The 12,043-nt window shown below is 41.3% G+C and overlaps 1 protein-coding gene across 1 annotated transcript; it reads right to left on the bottom strand.

Moving 5' to 3' along the window:
* Positions 1 to 3,648: 3,648 nt before the first annotated feature.
* On the bottom strand, positions 3,649 to 12,043 carry LOC308114445 (uncharacterized protein). Its single transcript, XM_080471318.1, has 10 exons — positions 11,979 to 12,043; positions 11,398 to 11,683; positions 10,248 to 10,402; positions 9,640 to 9,913; positions 8,914 to 9,048; positions 6,589 to 6,647; positions 6,070 to 6,343; positions 5,805 to 5,959; positions 4,814 to 5,093; positions 3,649 to 4,032 (listed from the first exon to the last, which is right to left on the bottom strand). The coding sequence occupies exons 1-10, from the start codon at positions 12,040 to 12,042 to the stop codon at positions 3,882 to 3,884; spliced, it is 1,833 nt and encodes a 610-aa protein (XP_080327444.1). The 5' UTR covers position 12,043; the 3' UTR covers positions 3,649 to 3,881.

Raw genomic sequence — 12,043 nt, 5'->3', positions numbered from 1 at the left:
TTGTACCGCGGCACCAAGCAGAGACCGAAGAAAAGAAACGGGCCGAGTCTTTGTTTGAAAAGCTCTGGCCTGCAGTGGCGGCTTGGACTTCACCCTGGACCAGAGCATTTCTAAAGACTGCAGCAAATGTGACGGTGCAGAGAGGTTGTTGGTTCCACTATGAAGTGTAGGGCTGGGGAAATGATTTTTGTTTTCAATTAGTTGATCAACCTAAGAATTAATTTGTAGATGACCTAGAGATTGGTTTATTTTCCCATTATTTGATCAATGTAGCAATTTACTATGGGAGCACATTTCCATCACTTAAAAAAACCCAAATATATATATATATATATAATACTATAATCATAAATCAAATCAGCATTATGAGATCATAAGTTGATATCATGAGATAATACATCATAATTATGAGAAGTCAAAATTATGAGATAGTAAGTCAAAATTATGAGATAGTAAGTTAAAATGATGAGATAATACATCATAATTATGAGATAAGTCAAAATTCTGCGATAGTAAGTCAAAATTATGAAATATGAAGTTTTAATTATGAGATACAACATTATAATTATGAGATAAGTCAAAATTATCAGATAAGACATCATAATTATGAGATAAGTGATAATTATAAGATAAGTAAAAATTATGCGATAGTAAGTCATGATTATGAGATAATATGTCAAAATTATGAGATAGTAAGTCAAAATTATGAGATAATCTTGCACAAGTCAAAAGTAGCAGGTCTTTGCTGGTGTGAGCTCTCCTTTTCCATACAAACAGCATTTTTCATCTGTAACCATGAGACTGACCAGAGTTTTCCAGTTGCTGTTCAATGAAGGTTTCCACTTCAGCCACATCAGTTCTATTCTTTCTATTTTTCTTGCTTAAAATCATTTAAAGGGTGTGTTTGCTTAATACGACCCCATGTGAATTATCAAGCAAATCAAGTTTCTGTGTCCAATGGAAAAGGACAACCTGCTACTTTTAACTTGTGCAAAAGTATCTTACAATTTTTGACCTCCTGTCTCATAATTCAGACTTATTATCTCATAATTTAGTTGTTTTGTTTTCTTACCTTTTTTAAATGACGGAAATGGGCTCCCATAATTTACACATTGTGAATATAAAAAAAATATTGATTTCTTAGAACATTTCAATATTCAGTTAACTTTTCTTTAATACATCCCTTCGGAGTATTGCTCCTAAAATCTCTCCACATGACAAAATAAAATTCCAATAAGAAGAATGAAGTAGTGCAACATAAAGCAATCTGATATCAGACGTAGCATTCGAAAAACTAAAAAGAAATAAAGGAGAAATGCAAAAATATAAATCCTTAAATTCTCAGAGCATCAAAAACGTCTGAAGGTTATAATGTTCAGCCTCATTACACACCTTCACACCCTGCAGAGCATCTCAGGACATAAAACCTACGTAGTTCAAGTTATTCAGGAGAAATCAAAGGTTTTCTTTAACTCCGACTGAACTGAGATGATTTATGTTTCTATGACAATCCGATATAAATGAAAGGAACGTCCATGAGGACCATGATGTAAAAAAAACAAAAAACAAAGGTCACACCAGGTGTGCATTGCTTAACTTTTTCTTTCTCCACATAATTTGTTTTTCTTTGCTTCAGTTCTGCAATACAGTAAAACTGATGATTCTGTCCTTTGCCTATGCAGCGGTCTCACAGGGATACGTGAATGTCACAATGCAGAACGACTTCCTCTCTGCGAAACCTCCCTGCAGCAGGAACAAACTTATGTGTTCGACCTCATCCCAACTTTGTTGAAGCAATGCAGCCGTTCTTCCACAGAGCCGCTTTGAACAACAAATAGATGTTTGATATGTGGTAATACGTGCCACATATGAACAATCGTGAAGTTCTGGATCTGACGTGGGTGATTTATTAACAGTTTGATGTGAGAAACCTACATTTCAAATGATGTATTAAACAAACAAATAACGTCTTTTATTGCTCGATGGCAACACCCGTCTCAACGTGAGTCACAATGTTTTGTGTTCTCGTCTTCTCGTCTTCATGTTCCCTTATCTCTTTCTTAGTTATTATCGGTTTAAAAAGATCGTTTACATACGTGACACAGGTCTGATTCCTTTTCTAGAGTTCTCAGATGATTCCATGTGATCAGCATAATTGTGTTTTAATTGTGTGAGGAATCACATGTACAGATCTGGAGTTGTACCCAATGTCTTTATATATTTCCTTCCTTTACATTCATGTATTGGGTAAAATAAAACAGTGGAAAACAGAAGATACGCAGTCACAACATGACAGGAGTACACACCGTGTAATTTTGGGGGTTTTTGTTTCAGAAAAGTGTCAGGTTTACACGACAACGTTTTCACAACGATGTCAATTTACACACGCTGTATGTTTTTGTAATGAAACCACAAGAACGATACGCTACAAACATTAACAATGGCCAGTATATTTGGATATAATGGATATTTGTCTGCATAACAGACCAAGTTGGTTCGTTATTACAATGCCTGTCAAAAGAAAGTCCCCGGTGAATATGGACTGAGAGTTATGACACTCTGGAGGAAAACATTGTCCCTATTGTCCGTCTACTGAGCATGTGCAGAAGAAGAAGCTGCTGTGGTCTTAGTGCACATGTGCAGTAGCAGCGTTTTCATCGTCTACATCATGAGTGGGTTGAAACAAAAGTTAGACAACAGTCGGCAAGGCGAGGATTCACAGCATCAACAGGAATATTTTCACCCCCTCAGCCCACAGAAATGCTCAGGGACCGTCTGCAAATTGCAAAACCACTACAACAGTGAAGACAGATACTATAAACCATATATCACTAGAAAACAAAGTTGTTGTTGTGTGATCAAGTGATGGCTGCAGTGAATACCAGTCACTTTATTAGGTTGTTTTTTTATAGTATTTGTCTTCGCTTTTGCAGCGGTTTGTAATTTTCAGACGGTCCCAGCCCTCCGCCTCATCCAGAACAATCTTGTGTCTGCTTCTCTGAAGACAGGCACTTTTGACAGAAATGGGCTGGCAGCATGTTGCCTACCTCACACTGATGGGAAAGAGGCGTCATTTCTGTGTTTTCCGTTCAACCTAATAGTTCTGTTCATTTATCATCTTCTGTTATCGTTCCTCTGTTGTTCTCCCGTCGTTATCATCGCGTTCAGGCAGGTTTCGTATTAAACGACGTGAGCGATGCGGTTCATGGTGCAGTGTGCTGAGGGACGCGTTTCAGTCCGACTTAAGAAAATCCGAACTCACTGGGATTATTTATAGCCATTTTGAAAAAAACCTGCATTTTCAGAGACTTTGAGCACCGTTGTTGTGTAAACAGACACACAAAACGCTTGAGCAGTTGTGCGTTTTCACTTGAAAACGTTGTTAAAGTGGTTTTTCTGTCCCAGTGTCTTTACCGGTCTTTCGCCTGTCGTCACTGTTAATTCAGATATTTTTTTCTTGCCGTCATAACTTCCCATCTCCTCGATGTTTGATACTTCGATTTCTATGCACCGTTTCTTTTATTGCAGATTGTGGTGGTTTTGTCGGTCACCACTGAAGACTGAACTAGTTTGACCCTCAGTCTGCAGCCCTTTATCACTAGTCGAATAATTCTCCTGTCCTCTGTGTTGAATAATCACATTTACAAAGAAAGTTTCGTAAAAGTTTATTATGTATGATGAAGATGCATAAAGATCATAGTTCACATTAGAGAATGGGTGTCAAACGTAAGGCTTGTAGGCCAAGACCAGGCCGCCTCGGGGTCCAATCGGGACGACATCACAGGGTGCAACAATCACAACCAATGATTAGAATTGTTCCTCCCTGAGCTGATAGAGCAGTGATACAACAGGACGAGTTAAACTGTCTGTGAAGTTTGGAGCTAATCCAGCGGGGAGCCGTACACCTCCACCTCGCATAGCAACAGGGAGCCCTCCCTGTCTGGGACCATGATGCTGACAGATCGGCCGTCCATCCCGTTGCAGTCAACCTCGACGACAGCGCCTGCCTGTATTTCTGAGATCACTGCACACCTGAAAAAAACAAACAAAAAATAAACACCAAGTGAGATCAGTTTGAATATTACCAATCGCTTTATCGAGAAATTTGCAATTCAACGTCTCTAATATTTGGCATTTTTAAGGCTTCGGCAGGTTTGAAGCACTTGAAACTAGCGACACACTTTAAATGACGAGTACGAGTACTAGCCTTTATCATCTTGCCGATACGAGTACTTATTGAATGCCATGAAGCATAATTAATACTCATAATGATACTCATAGTCTCTGCGTCGCCTTGAACCACCTGCGTCGACGCTACGTCTCCTCCAGTATACTACTGTGTCTACAGTACAGGCAGTGTACTACTACACAGTAGTAGCCTTGAGAACTTGGAGTAGAATCCTCCTGATCCACTGAGCAGTTAAACTAATGAACGACATCGAGCTAACCCTGCTCCTCCCAATGTCTCCTGTGATTAAGTTGCCGGTGTTGGACCACCAACATAATTCACAGTCTGTCTTTGTATTTGCATTAATGTTAAAGAATCTCCAAACCTCTGATATCACCCGTGCTCTCTTGCGTACGTGCTTTATCAGGAATCTTTTATGAGTACGAGTATCAGTATCAGACCTGATACTGGTATTGGTGCATCCCTACTTTATACTGTTGACCTCCGTCACCTGTTCACACACACACTCAGGTGGTCCGCCTCCATTGGGAGCAACGTGGACAACAAGTTCTTCCAACTGAGCCACAAATATTTGAAACGCAGCTGCAGATATAAAAGTAGAAAGAGGCTATAGCGGTGGAGTACCTGGGATTACTGTTTCCTCCGTCCTCCAGAGAGTCCCCGATGTGGATCTCGGCCCCGTTGAGCTGCTCTGGATTAGATTCTTCGTTGAAGATCCTAACAGAAAACACTTTGTGTGTTTTCCCGAGATCCAGTCGCCACCAGGGATTGATTTCATTGGCTGTCTGGCTGCAGGATCCACGATCAAACTTGGAGTTACGATTCCCGTCTATGGCGTTGAAGGCATAGCTGAACATGTGCAGTGACGACTGGGAGGCTTTCCCTTTGAGTGCCAGGTTCTCTCCTGCGAATGAGAATTCATTTCATCACAGTGAAGCGTTGACTTTGACCCCAGTACTGGAAAGGCTCAGACGGCGTACAGCGGGGACGTCGAACACCTTTTAGTTCACAGGCCGCATGCAGCCTAATTTCATGTTAAGTGGACTGGACTGGTAAAACGGTGCCATAACAACCTTTAAATATAAACCTTTTTCTTTCTTGTGTCACACAGTATACGTGATTAATGCAGTATGTCTATATTTTCACAAAAATAGGGTTTGGGGCTTGGGTTGGGGGGAGTTAGGGGGAGTGCTCAGGGGTTACGGTTCAGGGGTTAGGGGGTAGTTTTTGGGGTTGGGGTAAGGATTGGGATTAGGGTTAGGAGGTAGTGTTTGGGGTTGGGGTTAGGATTAGGATTAGGGTTAGGAGGTAGTTTTTGGGGTTGGAGTAAGGATTGGGATTAGGGTTAGGAGGTAGTATTTGGGGTTGGGGTTAGGATTGGGATTAGGGTTAGGAGGTAGTGTTTGGGGTTGAGGTTAGGATTGGGATTAGGGTCATGGGGTTGTGTTGGGTTGAGAGTAGCGTTTGCGAGTTAGAGCTGGGGTAATGTTGGGGTTTGGGTTGATGGTAGGGTTTTGGGGCGAGGGTTGGGGATTAGGGTTTGGGTTGAATATTTGGAGTGCATACAATTTGCTGGTCTGTGAGTTTATTCCAGAACGTGTTTTTCAAGCCTCACCAGTTGGAGCAGGGTATCCATAGACTTCCACTTCGCACAATGTGAGGTACTTTTCCCGACCAGGTAGAACCAAAGTCACATATCGTCCCTCCTCTCGCTTGGTGAAATTCTTTGTGATTGTCTCTCCTGCTCCAGCTTCACGAATCTTACCAACTCTAATAGGAGGAAGAAAAGAATTGAAAGTCTTTTCCTTGAGGTTAAAGTCAACAAAATGCCCAAACAAGCACATACAAGAAACGGTTGATTCCACATTTTGTCGTCTCACATTCGGCTGTCCAAGATGTTGTTTCCGATGTGGATCTCCAGCCCGTTGAGCCTGTGCTCACAGCAGTCTCCTCTGTTGGTGATGGCGATGGAGGTCACCACGTGAGGCTTCAGCAGGTCCACTCTCCACCAAGGGTTGGCCCTCTCGGTGGTGTGTGTGCAGGATCCAGCCCGGAAGGTGGTGTCATGGTTTCCATCAATCGCATTGTAGGCGGCTCCAAACAAGGAGTTGTAGCGGCTGATCTGGGATGCTGTTCCACGCAAGGCCACATTTCCTGTCAAAACACACACACACACACACACACACACACACACACACACACACACACACACACACACACACACACACACACACACACACACACACACACACACACACACACACACACACACACACACACACTTTGCAATGTTGTTGGAAGAACTGAGTTTGGAGTTGTAAACTCATTGCATTTTGACCAGGTGGTGATTTAAAAAAAAAAAAAACATCATGTCTCACACAGTCTCAGTTCACACTTACTGTCGGAGGAAACCGTCCCCGGGAGCAGCAGCAGAAGGAAAACACTGAGTTTCATCTTTCTGTTTGAGACAGACGACTGTTATTGATAGAAAATATTCGATATTTTTGATTCTCATTGCAGTGGTAACATCCAGCCTCACCGTTCGTGTGTTGCTTTAATATTGCAAAAACAAAGCCCCGTATTGAAAAGCCCCACTGAGTAATGTTCACAAAGGAAGTTTCAGTTATATTTACTTGAGTTCGTCAAAAACACCAGCGACACAAGGTCAGACTCATTTACCACAACGAGCTCGACGCGATCATTTTGGGAATTAAATTAAAGTACAACATCAGAAATGAAGATTCCTACATTCCAAAACCATATGAAATGTTGTCACCTGGAAATCCGGACAAAGCAACCACTTTCTTCTCGGAGTCCAACGATTCAACAAAGACTGGTATATTTGTCTTTTCTTTTTTTTTTTTATATTCATCTCTGACTTTACCTCCACACCAGTTGAGTCATTTCCAACCAATCAGGAATCGGATCATATTGGTCCTCCACCCTTCACTGCTCTGCTGCCACGCACGCTTGTTTCACTTCCATGTACCAGGAAAATTAATTTCATATGTCGTCCGAGGACAAAATGTCAGGATGGAGTGTGTTTTTGATAAGTGATGTTGGATTGCATCTGCTATGTGTATATATGTATGTTTCTATGTCTGCGTATATGTTTGACCATGTAGACAAACCTAAACAAGCCAAGCAGTTCGTTCAGCAAACTACTGTGGAAGAGGACAATTTAGTTAATTAATGCACTCCAGCATTTTGCACTTTAATCTCCTGCTGCAGTTGTTTTGGTTTTATCGCAGCCTGTTTATGTTCATCCCAAGGAAATTGGCTCTTGTTTCAATTTAACCATTTAACATATACATGCCCGTTAATATGTCCGTTCCCTTTTTCTTAACTAAGACATGTGTAATTAAAGCAGGGTTGCAGAAAGAATGAAGAAAGTCCAAAATGTTGGTTGAGAAGCGTGAACTTGTTCTCCCTCAGCTTGTGAACCAATGTGACACAGAGCATCAGCGCCCGTTGCTCAATGCTTCAGGAAATGTTGCTCGAATGTGTGTGAGTTGTTGTAACTGGACATAAATCAAGTTCATCAACTTTTCATGGAAGTTGCTATTTTCTGTTGCACTATTAATTATTGTCACCTGGAAATAATTCTCTTTATTCTTTAATGCATCTTTTCAAAATGGTACAGGATGCAGAGAATATTCGGTATATTACAAACAGCGCATGTTTCGGGATCATGAGCACAAAATAGCTGATCCATTAGGAGGTGGACTCGGTTTTAAAGACTTTAAATTCAAAATCTTTGCTTAAAAAGTATCAAACAGGTGATTTCAAATCAACTTAAATGTGCATCTATCAGTCTTTCTGAGCACAACAAACCACAAATGAATATTTCAAATGAATTGTAAATTTCTTTTTCCTAATTTACAAAAAAGTAGAGGCTTTTTTTTTTTTAACACATTATTTTGGATTCTCATAGATTTAAAGCTCTTACAAATGTCACAACAGGATACATCATTAAAAAAAAAAACTTTTTGTAGTCTGAGTTGCCGTGACAGTTTAGATCAGGGGTGTCAAACGAACAGCCAGAACCGGTCTGCCAGAGAGTCCCATATGACCGCACGAGGACATTTTCTCAGTGAGAAACTTTGACAGTAACTGCTGTTTATTCAGTTGACCACCAGGGGCGCACTTTAATCTGCACCATGCGGTCATCAGGATTTACTACACAGATATAGAAATGTGTCGACATTAGAGATCACTTAAAGTTATTTTGTTCATAATATGAACAAGACGAAAATATATTTTTGAGTTCCAGCTACATGTGTCCAAATGTTTTACGTCTTGAAGATGTAACTTTATCAATAAATACACACTGTGATCTGTAGTTTGTGAAGCCGACTGTGAACTGAACCGTGATGTATTTGAAATGGCAGTTTTTTTAATCCAAATGTTGTCATAAAGAGATAGTTCAATAAAGGTGAAGTTCTTAATGATATATTAATAATTTGTTGCACTAAAACAAATTGGGATTTAAAGTTTAAGTCATTTCTACAATAAAATGAGCTCAATTGGCCCCTGAAGTAACATGAGTTCGACACCCCTGGGTTAGAGAGTGGATATTATACATGAGCTTCGTTTCCTCCAGCAGATTTTGAGGTTCTTTTTTTTTCTCTGATGGTCAAAGATTTTTGCATGAGAACTACAACAACTGATATTGTTGCCACAACAATCGTCGTCCTCCTTGTCGGACCTAGTCCAGTCGGGACCCGTGCACCTCCACCTCACACATGGACAGACGCACTCGTCTTCCAGGGATGACAATGTTAACGTAGCGACCGTCCATCCCGCCGCACTGGAAAGTGTCCGTGAAGCCTGCAGGGATGTTTCCCACCACAGCACACCTGGTGAAAGAGGAAAAAGGTTCGATGAGTGAACCGTTTTACCCAGTTTCACATCAGATCTCCAACAATCACCTGTGTTTATTGTATCTGAGTTAAAAGACCGTGGCCTCGTTTTCACACCAATGTTTTCAAATGGAAATGGCGTTTTTTTTGTGTGTGTGTTTTGGGTGTCCGTTTACACGACAACGTCGCCCACAGCCACTCAAAATGCAACCTTTTGAAAACACTGCTACTGTGTGCAGGTCCTGCGGCGTGATTAATAGTTCTGCAAGTGTTCAGTAATGTTTCCTCCAGAGAGTCGTGACTTCCAGTCCAGACTCTCCTGGACTTTTGGTAGTTTTATTTTGACAGTCACCGGAATAACAATCCAACTTGGTCATCTGTCCACTACAATGTCCGTGTTCTACTGTTGTTAATGTTCATAGTGTGTTGTTCTCTGTGCATGTGTGTTTGGTTTCATTACAGAAACAATCAACAGCACCTACTAGTGGCCCGACATGAAAACGGCATTGTTTTCAGTGTTTCTGACGTTTCTATGTAAACCGACATAGTTTTCAAAATGTTGTCTTGTAAACGGGCCCTGTAAATTACCTCCGGTTGTTGTTGCCGTTGTTTTCAAGAGAATTTCCTATTCGAATTTCAGCTCCATTAATTTCAAATTGTAAATGGCTGGTTATATTGACAGAAAACACTCGGTGGGTTTTGCGCAGGTCCAGACGCCACCAGGGGGTGACTTGCTCAGTGGTGGAAGAGCAAGAAGCCTGAGTCCAGAGGCTGGCACGATTCCCATCAATTGCATTGTTGGCCATTCCGCCAGGACTCATTGACGACTGCGTAGCTTTCCCCTGCAGGGCCAGGTTCTCGCCTGAACAGAAACAAACAACACGCTTCAACACTTAAGTAAAAGTGACAAATGTTGCACTATTCATAGTTTAAAAAATACATATTTAAACTATAGATGCAACAATAACATCCACTGTGTAGTTTTCTTGACTGACTCAGAGTCTCCAGACACACGTTTTTTAAGTGCAGTAGAGTGACTGCAGTAGAGAAACCTGGTGGAAGCCAGTGCATCACATGGAGTGGGGAGTGCTAACCACTACACCACCAACCCCAACAGTCCATGTGGCTCCAATTTTGGTGGGAGTAGAATATTAGGTCTACGCAATGACGAGCTGTGAATTGAGCTTCAGACTCACCAGTAGGCGCACGGTAGCCATAGACCTCCATTTCACAGAACGTTAGGTGTTTTCCATGACCAGGTAATACCACAGTCACATATCGTCCCTCCACATGATTGGCGAGAGTTATTTTCAACGTCCTTCCAGCTGGGATGTGTGTAATTACAGCGACCCTAAAACAGAGAGAGAAAAGCAACGTTTTGCATTTTCCATTTTTTAAATAAATTTTTTTTCATCTTAAAAGAAACACATCAAACAAAATTCCAGATTTTTCTGAAGTTTTGACAAATAATGCATTAACATCGCCCCTCTTTGAAACAGACACAGGTTCAATTCCTTAACATGAACTTGAAAGGTATTTATTTATTAATTTATTAATTTATTTATTTTGAGCGGCTATTGCCAGTTCACAACCTTTTCACAGGATCAGCGCTTATATGCATAATACATAATTAAAATATGACTGATACAGTCATTAGTGAGCTGGAATGTGTGCTCAGCACACGACAGAGCCAAAGTTTTGGCAGTGTGGTACAGAGAGACTTCGGTCTTGATGGTTGGCACTGCTGAACAAAATTTCTTTGGCCAGAGTGTGTTTGCCTTAGAAAATGATCATTATGTGTGGCAAGACCCTGGAATGCTGAACTTTCTTCTTGTTCTTATAGAGGATGAATCAGCCTTAAGTCATTAAATCCAGCTTTTCAACACTTTCACATAGTCTCGTTGGTCCAAAAACGTTGTATTCAAAGTTTTTTGCCCCAAATCCAGCTTTTCCTTGATTTGAATATTGGATCATAGGAGCTGCATTCAGAATCTGCTGTGTCTGTGTGAGCTGGACTGGCTCCGCCCACACATGCCCATCTTGGGAAGAGGAGGAAGTAATTCCTCTAGTGGTGCCATGTGCCAGAGCAGAGCTGCCTAATTGTGGGAGGAGTCAAAGGGAGGGCCTACCTTGATTTGGATTGGCTAAACCCCCGATGACACTATATAGGGTTTGATTTCTGATTGGCTGGTTGGAGCAACACACTTTTTAAAAAACTGAAACAAGCCAGGGAGATAGAGGACAGACTGTCTTCATTTCTGGGGCTTCGTTCCAGGTATGGGGACGATTATTACTGTTGGAAAACCTTTAGAAAGTGAATATTGTATAACATGACCCCTTACTTACACTGGGTTTTCAGCACCATTGTGTCGCAGAGAGTTGCCTATGTGCACCTCTGCCCCATTGAGCCTTTCTGGACAGCAGTCTCCTCTGTTGGTGATGCTGAGTGATGCAACCATGTAGGACTCCAGGAGGTCGACTCTCCACCAGGGGCTGGTCTCTTGTGCTGTGGCCGTGCACGATCCACTAACATAATTAACGTTATGATTTCCATCTATGGCATTGTATGCAGCTGCAAATGGACTATTGTGTCTGCTTGACTGGGTCGCTTTTCCACGCAAGGCCACATTTTCTGCAAACAACACAGTTGAGATGCAGCGAAAACACACAGCGAAATACATGCAAAGAGACACAATACAACAGACGTACAGTAAAATACCAACTTGTTCAAAAAGGTTGTGAGTGTCGAAGCAAAATCAGAAAACTTTAGTCATTTCGTACGTTATACAGAGTTTTATATGGAAGTTGTTGTTTTGTCATCAGTCTTATAGATATGGGCAGCAAAGGCCAACTGCAGTTGTAGGAGGAAATATTCAGTACACCGGTATTAACTACTTAATAAAGATTTAAAGACAGATTGTACTTACCATAGGTGTGAACGGAGCCTGTCCCCACCAGGAGCACCAACAGCACAACTGAGGTATATTTCATT

The sequence above is a fragment of the Lipophrys pholis genome (assembly GCF_963383615.2).
Source record: "Lipophrys pholis genome assembly, chromosome: 9".
Taxonomy (NCBI): Eukaryota; Metazoa; Chordata; class Actinopteri; order Blenniiformes; family Blenniidae; genus Lipophrys; species Lipophrys pholis.
The sequence above is the reverse complement of the archived record's forward strand: the minus strand, read 5'-3'. Positions and strand labels throughout refer to the sequence as shown.

Coding starts and splice junctions, on each gene's coding strand:
- LOC308114445 (XM_080471318.1), bottom strand. CDS start 12,042: ATGAAATATACCTCAGTTGTGCTGTTGGTGCTCCTGGTGGGGACAGGC. Junction 6,344..6,588: donor GGGGACGGTTTCCTCCGACA/GTAAGTGTGAAC, acceptor GTGTTTTGACAG/GAAATGTGGCCTTGCGTGGA. Junction 5,094..5,804: donor TGGATACCCTGCTCCAACTG/GTGAGGCTTGAA, acceptor TCTCATTCGCAG/GAGAGAACCTGGCACTCAAA.